General features: G+C 44.2%; 1 protein-coding gene across 1 annotated transcript; it reads right to left on the bottom strand.

Moving 5' to 3' along the window:
* Positions 1 to 4,593: 4,593 nt before the first annotated feature.
* Positions 4,594 to 10,131, bottom strand: csdc2a (cold shock domain containing C2, RNA binding a). The gene is made up of 3 exons (XM_017416112.3): positions 9,918 to 10,131; positions 9,684 to 9,806; positions 4,594 to 7,973 (listed from the first exon to the last, which is right to left on the bottom strand). Exons 1-3 carry the CDS (start codon positions 10,103 to 10,105, stop codon positions 7,811 to 7,813), a joined length of 474 nt encoding a protein of 157 aa, XP_017271601.1. The 5' UTR covers positions 10,106 to 10,131; the 3' UTR covers positions 4,594 to 7,810.
* Between the last annotated feature and the right edge of the window lie 8 nt (positions 10,132 to 10,139).

Below are 10,139 nucleotides of genomic sequence, written 5' to 3'. Positions count from 1 at the left end.
CAAAGGTCTGCACACAATCCCGCGGGTTTCACTGTTCTGAAACATGACCGTGTTGGCTGTCCGATCAGCTGGAGTTGCCACAGCTGGACTCCAGTCAGGACGCAGAAACGTCTCAGGAGAAACGGAGGCGCCTGAGCTGCATCTCAGGTGTCGCAAAACATCGGATTGTTGCATTCGTCGCTAAAAGGAAGATGGACAACTCGGCTTACAACTTCTTTGTAAGTTGCTTCATTTTTTCTTGCGGGTCCTTCACCGACCAGCACTTGGAGAAGCCATGAACTCATCACTCTGGTCAGACTACAACTTCTAGAAGTTCATCCCCTTTGTCCCAGACCCCCAGTTAAAGGAAGCTGAATTATTGCTTCAACATAGAGCTACAATCCCAATTCCAGTGAAGTTGGGACGTTCTGTAAAACAAATAAAAACAGAATAAGACGATTTGCGAATACACTACAAAGACAAGATATTAATGTTCAAACGGATCAACTTCATTGTTTTTTTGCAAATATTAGGGGGCAACAAAACACTGGGGAAGTTGAGGAACACCCGTTTGGAGTATTCCACAGGTGAACTGGTTAATTGGAAACAGGTGAGTGTCATGATTGGGTATAAAAGGAGCATCCCTGAAAGGCTCAGTCGTCCACAAGCAAGGCTGGGGCGAGGTTCGCCGCTTTCTGAACAACTGCGTGAGCAAATAGTCCAACAACACTTCTCAACGTACAATTGCGTGGAATTAGGGATTGCGTCATCTGCAGTCCATGATATCATCAAAAGATTCAGAGAATCTGGAGAAATCTGTTGAATTTCTGTGACCTTCGACCCCTCAGGTGGCACGGCTTTAAAAATCGACGTCATTCTGTAACAGATATTACCACATGGGCTCAGGGACACTTCAGAAAACCATCGTCAGTGAACACAGTTTATCTCCACATCTACAAGTGCAACTTAAAACTCTGCTGTGCAACAAGAAAGCCGTATATCAACAACACCCAGAAACTCTGCCGGCTTCTCTGGGCCCGAGCTCATCTGAGATGGACTGACTCAAAGTGGAAAAGTGTCCTGTAGTCTGACGAGTCCACATTTCAAATTGGTTTTGGAAATCATGGACGTCGTGTCCTCCTGGTTAAAGGGAAGTTCAAAAGCCAGCCTCTCTGATGGTATGGGGGTGTATTTAGTGCCCATGGCATGAGTAACATGCACATCTGTGAAGGCCCCATTAATGCTGAAAAGTACATTCAGGTTTTGGAGCAACATTTGCTGCCATCCAAGCGACGTCTCTGTTTATTTCAGCAAGACGTTCTGCACGTGTTCCAACAGTGAGTATCCTGTAAACTTCGGACCCGAATTTAAAGGAACGTTGTACTCTCATGTGTTCCAGCAGCGTGGCTTCGTAGTAAAAGAGCGCGGGTACTAGACTGGCCCCTCCCTGCAGTACAGACCGGTCTCCCATTTTTTTGGAACGTGTTGCAGGCATCAAAGTCAAAATAAGTGAATATTTGCCAAAATAATCAATGAAGTTGATCCGTTTGAACATTAAATATCTTGTTTATAGTCTACGCAACGTCCCAGCTTCTCCAGAACTGGGGGTTGTGTATACAAACCACGAGAAGACAGAAAAATAATAAAAAGGAGACGTCAGCCTCTTGGCTCACACGCCAAAGAAAAACAAACACGGAGCGCATCAATTTCTCAATGACATGGAGAAGAAAAAAAAAAGGAAAAGCAAAGCGAAGAACAAAGGTTGACCGGGCCGTAAAACCTCTCCCAGATAACACCCCCTTTATAGACCTTGCTTTGTATCCGCAGATAACGGATGAACTTTACGTTGAAGCTGCAATAAAAACAAGCCGGCAAAAACATTGTACCGAACCAAACAAGAGGGTTCTCGCTTGGCTGGGCAATCCTTTCCCCGCAATTAAACCACTTAATGGTTTTATTCGGCGCGTATCTCCGAAGCCTAATCCGAGCCGCCGCAAGCAAACAACCCATCCTCCACAGATATATATAATAATCTGTTGCAACAGGTTTTAGACAAAAATAAGTGTTTTTTTCTTTCCGTTTCAGCAGCTGAAGAATTAATCAAATCATTGTTCCAGGAAGGTTTGCTGGTACATGAGATGAATGACTGGGGGATGTGACTCGACTGGAGCTGGCAGAAACCATGTTTGGATTATAGATTTTTTTCCGGGGTGAGCTCGTCTGTTTGGCTCGGCTGATTGTTTGCTTTGTATTAAAAAATAAAAAATAAAGTTTTAAAAAACCTGCCAATATCCACTATAAGTCATTGTCCTTATTTAGGTCAACAGGACGGCAGGAGAAATAAAACTGTGGAAAACCTGTCCTCATAGCAGCTGATCCCTGTCAGAGATTAAAAATACACTATGTTACCAAAAGTATTCACTTGCCTCCCTTCCCACACACATAGAAACCTGACTGACATCCCATTTTTAACCCATAGCGGTTTAATCTGATGTTGGTCCACCCTTTGCAGCTCTAACAGCTTCAGCTCTTCTGGGAAAGCTTTTCACAGGTTTAGGAGAGTTTATGGGAAGTTTCGGCCATTCTTCCAGAAGCTCATCTGTGAGGTCAGACACTGATGTTGGACAGAAGGCCTGGCTCACAGTCTCTGCTCTGATTTATCCCAAAGGTGTTCTGTCAGGTTGAGGTCAGGACTCTGTGCAGAACAGTCAAGTTCTCCCACACCAAACTCCATCATCCATGCCTTTATGGACCTTGCTTTGTGCACTGGAACAGGAAGAGACCATCCCCAAACTGGTCCCCACAAAGTTGGGAGCATAAAGTTGTCCAAATTGTCTTGGGATGCTGCAGCATTAAGAGTTCCTTTCACTGGAACTAAACTGCTGAAAAACATGTCCACACCATGATCCTCCCTCCACCAAACTTTACACTTGGCACAATGCAGTCAGACGTGTACTGTTCTCCTGGCAGCAGCCAAACCCAGACTCTTTCAGAGAAGCGCGATTCCACAGCTGTTCGAACAGAAACAGATGGAGACTCGATCCCAGGCGAGCCCAGAAGCTACAGGAGCCTGTGAGTAACCGTGGAGACAACTGTGTTTGGACTGCGGCGAACTATTCATGAACCGCTCGGTCACTTTGGAGACGAGAGCTGTTTTAAGGCGGCAGCAATCCGCTTCGGTCTGCCTTCGGACTAGGCATTAGCTCATCAGTCCTGATGTGTAAAAAAAAAATACACATCATATATTTTTTTCCCCCCAAGATTTTGACTTCTGTTGATTCATGTAGTTCTTACCTTGCTGCTGTATGCTCAGTTATTCCTTTTTTAAAAATTTTATTTACTAATATGTTTAGTTGTAGTTAACACCCTCGTTGTTTCTAATATTCCAACATGGCAGCGCCCGTAAATGGGATATTAAGAGTTTCATTTATTTGTCTGATCTATAATGCCTTCACCTGTTGCCTTTACCGTAGACCACACATGTCAAACTCAAGGCCCATGGGCCAGATCCGGCCCCCGGTAACCTTTTATCTGGCCCCCATTTAAGTATGATTAGATTTGGCCTTTTTCATTGTGTGACAGATCGAGTCTCTGTCACTTCTCATTTTGCTTAAAAAATAAAAAACTGAGCGCATTTAGTGAAGTCTTCTCCCGACGGTTACTTTAAAACCAAGAAAGTGAAGCTTTAATTTCTCAGTAATCTTTGATTTTGACGCCAGAAGAGTAACAGAGAGCAGCGGACCGACCGATCCAACTCCTGTTGATAAACGATATCACACGTCTGACTCGAGTTAATGTCTCTGAGTATCAGTCTGCTTTAATTGATGTCGTCTTTTTTCTGTTTGTTCTTCTTGTTTTAAAGTTAAATGTTAGCAGCTGTATGATCAGGGTTTTGTTGATGTTTTTTTAGCTGCTTTAATGGAGGAAAAATCATAAGAAGGCATCAGAAATGAAGGCTAATGATGTCTTTACAAGCTTGATCTATTTTTCTTTGTTCATTAAAGTCTGTTTGCTCTAAATTCTATATAATATAGATCTGGGAAAAGATGAGTTGACATATTACAACTAATACCAGGGGTGATTTATGTATGTTTTCAAGAAATATTGATCGATATCAGTTCTTGGCTAGGACCAAGTTTTGAATTTTGGAGCTTGACACCCCTGCCGTAGAAAAGTCACGAGATCAGCTCCGAATCACGGAAAACAAACAAATGACTCCAACGCGTGTGCTTTTCTTCTTGTAAACGTTTTATTCAAACTTCTGAACAAGAAAAGACCAGTCTCACATTGGTTTGAATAAAAAAACAAACAAACAAAAGTGCTCGAGAACACGTGACGAAGTCAACACGCTCCACTCAGGGGGAAATAAACAAAAACGTGAAGACGAACAAGAAGACGAGCCGAACTCCAACACGACACATCTACACGGGAATCCAAACAACTGGAAATGAGGCAAACGTTACGTAGATTTGAAAAAAAAAAAAAAAAAAAAAAAAAAAAACGATTTTTAAACCGAAACACAGAAATACAGCATCTCTTCTCTTCTCTTTTTATTTTAAACACCTAATGTTTTCGTAGCTACAAATAAAAATAAATAAGTCAATAAATAAAGTGATTTTACTTACATCCGGAAGCTTTTACTTTGCTTTTTTTTTTTTTGTTTTTTTATCCGTGTACGACACAAGAAAAATGAAAACAAAACAAAAACTCAAGTATTCAGCTTTTCACCTAAAAGTTTGCAGTTTCGTTTCCTCAGACTCGCCCTTCCTAAGTGAAATATCAGGTTCATTTTTAGCTAATATTAAAATAAAACAACCAACCTATGGTGTTCTTGGTACGAGACATAAACAGACACTTCTTCACAGCTGCATAAACGCTTGTCTGCTGACACACACACAGAGTTAAAAACAAAATGAAGCCTGTGTGTCGTGGCGTTAGCTACATTTAGCTGCTGGTTAGCTCCAGGTTAGGTCTGAACTGTCCTCCTTTACATGTTCGAAATTAAATTTTATGAGTTTATATTAGGAACTCTTTAAAAAAAAAAGGCGTTCATAAGAATTATTAGTACCACTTCATCCAAACAGCTTCCTTATAAAGGATTTATTAATGCTTTGGAACTAGCACTACTAAAGCACGAACACCCACGTCTACAAAAACCATCAACTTTGATGATTTAATTCTTGCTTAGCTCGTCCTTTTCTTAATCAAACAACTCTGTGTCTACGCTACGTAACGTACAAAACATTAATAAATCCTTTCTTCTAAGGCCCTTATTGGAGGTATGTCATTTTTTTTTAAATGTCTGGTCAAGACATCAGTTCAGCTCGTCTCTTTAAGGCGAACGTCTGAGTTTTTAATGCCGCGCTTTGACTCGTTCCATTGGCCGCCGTTAAAAGGAAACGGACTGGAATTGCGAGACGGAGCCTGTTTGGAAAGGTTCTTTTACCATCAGGTTAATGAATAGCTAAGTTTAGGAGAATCGTACAGGATGACCCCCTTCTGTTCTGTCGTTTCTGATGAAATCGGAACACCGCGAGGCGCGTCTTGTCATTAATCGAAGGCCGGATCGTTTCCTGTCTCGTTGTGTGGGATTGTTGGGATAAACAGACCAAAGACATACAAGCCCCGAATCCTTTTATTAAACTTGTGTAGAGTTTGCAGATGTGTGATGTAAACGCGTTCCTGTAGAGAGGCCAAGCGGCGTCTTCTATTTGAGGGAAGAACTCCGTCGGGAGTTTGCTTTGCATACCGTCAGAAAGAAAAAAAAAACAAAACCTCTTTATCATGTCCTCTAAAACCCATCCAGGCGAGCTCGCTCCCTCGGGTTTCAGTGGTCATGCTAAGCTAAGACAGCCCGCCACGGATTCTGTTTTAGAAATAAATTACTCGACTAATAAAACGGACCACGATAACGCAAATAATCTCGACTTCTTCAAAACGCCAAACCGTTTCCTTTCCTTCGTTCACCCAACCCACGGTTGGTGAGCTGCTGACTTTAAAGCCCTGTCTACAGTGCTCCAGATATTTTATTTTACTGATCATTTTGTGACCTCGAGCTGTAAGACAGAATGAGCTCAGGCTGCGGCGCAAGGTTAGTGAAGCTTTGCATAAAAATGGAGTCCATAAAGACGCCATCTAGTGATCCCGGTAACTAAAACTGCATACAGGCTTCCTAATCCACCGTTAATTCTAAATTTTCTACCAGGTATGTCTTCAGAAACAATCCTTTGTTTCATAATCCTTGTAATTTCCTTTGAAACTGTCCAGTTTCTTCTCTGATGCTGGGGAAATCCCTTTGTATAATGTTTGACTGCACTGGGAAACTTGGGGAAAGAAATCCCAGACTGTTAAAAATCAAGTTTTTAAACTGGCGCCCTTGTAAACAAAACGAGCATGTTGCCAAGTGCAAAAAAAAACATCGACATATCTGAACAAACTACGTCTTATTTTGAAGGTTTTGAATATCGAGAAAGTCCTCTTTGTGATTCATTTTGCCAGCAAGGGTCAGTTTTTCAACCAAAATGTTCAGATTATTCACTAAAACCACGACATCCTTGTAAAAGAGATGAATAATCTCAACGGATTTCTTTCCTGGTAAAATACAGCCCCGCTGAAATACCTATACTGTGGCACCAGGGGGCGAGCTGGCTAACATTAACAACATGTTAAAATGCAGAGAAAGTAATTTTTTTTTGTGTTCGTTTTCCTTTACGGTTTCCAGTTTCCTTTTTAGTGATTCACCATTTCAGCCTAGATGAAGGAAAAAAAAAAAAAAAAAAAGGGATAAAAAACGCTCCTGTTGTTTTGGCTTCCTGGGATGTAAAGTCATAGAGAGCGTTTGCAAAACAGAATATTTAAAAATAAACAAAAAGCTCCAATGTCCAGTCCACGTGGCCACACCGAAAAATAAATAAAAAAAGGAGTTTTGAACATTTCAGCCTTGAATTTAGACAGAAGCAGCAGAAAGCCTCAGTCTTTAAGCCCACCTGGAGCAGTGTGGACGGGGACCGTCCTCTGTTCCAACCTGTCCAACCCAGCTGCCTCTGCAGCCACAGAGTTCATCGCTCTGTCCTCTGCTTCGTCCCCCACCACCACCTCCTCCCGGCCCTCAAACCCTCTGTCCTGCTTCATGCCCCCCACCCACCACCACCCCTACAGCGGCAGGCCTGCCCTGCTAACTTTTTATACCGTCTCTCCCACTGGACTCTCAGACCGCCATAGTTGACTAAATATTTAAGCGTTATCTCCAAACAGCTGTCAGCTCCTTTCGGGACAAACGATGTGTGTGAAAGCAAAAAACCATCCGCGCAGACGTTCACCGCCCATCGGGAAAGAAAAAGACCTGGAATACGCGTTAATTTGACCCAAAGTTCGGCGAAACGGCTTAGTTTTTTATCTCCATCTGCGATGTTGTGAACACAAATGAAGCCAAACACTTAAATACCGCTGGTCGTTGACTTGGCAGGAATGTTTGTCTGAGACCTCCGTTTTCATCTTTCAGGTCATTTAGGTCAGTATGGCAGCATTGTTTTCCACATTTTAGCCTCCAGTACAACTATCGTTTCCACCTACATCCGACCGAGATGTCACCTTCTAAACACCTATGTTTCTGTTCCAGCCCCCCACCCCACCCCCCACACACACTCTCTAACGTACTAAACCCAACTTTTAATCCCCGAACGGAGCTAATAACAAAAAAAAAAGATAAATCCGTGGCCTTCACGAGAAAACATTCAAACATTTACATTCAAAGCCTAATCTCAACGCCCCGCGCCGCCTCTGCTCTGACACTCCCCCATCCTAAAATTAGACACCGCCCCCCCCCGCTCGTCTACGAGCTGATGATCTGACCCGACCAGGTCTCGTGCTTGGTGCCTGGGTTCAGGTGGGTGATGATCACCTCCACGGCCTGGATCTTCTGGTTCTTGGGGGGGATGGGGCACACCCGGTATGTGACTTCGTCTCCCTCCATGGGCACGTACTCCCCCTCGATGCTGTCGNGGGGGGGGGGGGGAAGGAAAGGAGAAGTCAAACAGTCAGAATGATCCTGGAGTTAGGGAACGACTGGAGGGAGGAAACCGTTGTAACATCAGAAAAAAATCTTTTCAGCATACTTTCATGAAATCTTCCCACGCTACAGTCGTGTTCCAACATAACCTGCTGCTGCTGTTCTGTTACTTAAAGATGAGCTGAAATCAAATCTCAGTCATTTAGTCAAACACATCCACACAACATTGCAGGGAGCCATTTTTCGGTCCTAAAAGTTAAATAAACTGTTTTTAGCGTTTAAGTCAATCATTTCTGAAGTGGGTGATTTTGTTGGGCGGAGTTCACGTCCAGCCAAGAACGCCGCTACTGTCCGGTTGTTTACTAATGGAAAATGAAGATGAAGCCTTTTTTGAAGGAGAAGAAATGCCAGAAGACGTTGCGGGAGTAATGGATATTCACCCATACCAGCATGAGCCTGAACCAATGGCTGGATCTCCGGAATCAGATAAGAAAAACTCTAAAGATTCGGATTCTGGTGATCACCAGGACCGTCATGGCCGTCAAAACAACGCAAATAACGACCGATTTGGGAACGTGGAACGGTGAGGACCAATTACTCCCAGATTGTTGTCATGACATCAGCACACGACAACATAAAGACGGCAGGAGAGAGCTAACGATGCTAACTTGAAGCTAACCGGATGCTAACTCGTAAACAACGTGAGCGCGCTTCAGATTAGCGTTTATAAACTGTAAACTAACCAACAGCAGTTTCAGACTATGACATTTGTTTAATCCCACATGGATTGTTTATATTTTTTCCTCAACAGGCTGTCGGCCTGTAAGCAGCTCAGATCTTTTAATGACAGCGCGCGCTCACGTCACGTCTGAAGGAATACTTCCTGTTCCTCGTCTCCTTCTCCGTGGCGACGTCCTCCTCTCCGTTTGCCATTTTGTTTTGGTCATCGAACTACGTTATCTTTGGTATTTTCGGCAGATTCAACAAATAAAAAGAATAAGCTGCGTCTTTGTGCCAGGCTTCTAGTAAGAAAAAGACCCAAAGATTCAGTCTTGTGTGCGGACGTAACACTGCTCCATCATTAGAGTTCAGGAGAATTCCCAAACTCAGGAAAAAGACCTTCCGAAAGCCTGGAGAACTGTTCCAGATTACAGGAACGCCTGGTTCTCCTGAAGCAAAACGTAAAGCAGGGGTGTCAAACTCCAGGCCTCGGGGCCACTATCCTGGGAGTTTTAGGTTTTTTTTCTGCTCCAACACACCTGAGTTAAGTGGTTTAATGACCTCCTCACCAAATCAGCAAGTTCTACAGGAGCACGGCAACAAGTCGTCCATTTAAAGCAGGTGTTTTAAAGCGAGGACACGTCTAAAACATGCAGGAAAGCNGATCGGAGTTTGACACCCCTGACGTAAAGGAACGAGGCACGACTCGAGACTTTTGCACGGCGCTGTATTCATTTAGGCCTGGCGACATTTGGGCAAAATGCAGATTTATGAGTGGAAGAACGGGCGTCAGGTAAAAAGAAGCAGCAGCTTTTTATCGGACTCTTCAACTTTCAGCAGTTTCTTTGAACTGATTTGTGTCAAAGACTTCTATGAATTTATTTTTTACTCCCTGTAGTGCAAACAATACTTTGTGTTTTTTAAAAAAACAAACACTTGTGAAACGCATCCTGTCAGCCTGAGCTGAGAGACTCACTCGGAGATGTGGACGAAGATATCCTCCCCGCCGTGAGAGGGACGTATGAACCCGTGACCCTGAGACCTGGAGAAGTTTTTGCACACCCCTCTGAACACGGGACCTGATCTGGCTCGTACTGTCCTGCAGGAGGGGGAGGAAAAGGAGGGAGGAGGAGGAGGAAGGGGACAGGTTTTGGTTTTTCTGTGAAAGGGGAAAGCGGAGGCGAGGCGTCTGATCGGCGGCGGTACTCACGCCGAGTATGTGCGGGTGCGTTTGGTGGGCAGCGGGCTGGGCGGCTCCCCGGGCTGCGCCGGCTTCCGCTCCCGCTCCCAGACGCGACTGCCCTCCCTCAGGAAGGGGAAGGAGAGCTGCAGGGGGGCACGCGGGGAGGTCAGAGGCAGCAGGGGGTCCGTCGGCAGCGACGAGCCGGCGTCTGACATCTTGGCTTGTTAAAGGGGGGGGGGGGGGGGGGGG

The sequence above is a fragment of the Kryptolebias marmoratus genome, linkage group LG17, assembly GCF_001649575.2.
Source record: "Kryptolebias marmoratus isolate JLee-2015 linkage group LG17, ASM164957v2, whole genome shotgun sequence".
In the NCBI taxonomy this organism is placed as follows: domain Eukaryota; kingdom Metazoa; phylum Chordata; class Actinopteri; order Cyprinodontiformes; family Rivulidae; genus Kryptolebias; species Kryptolebias marmoratus.
The sequence above is the reverse complement of the archived record's forward strand: the minus strand, read 5'-3'. Positions and strand labels throughout refer to the sequence as shown.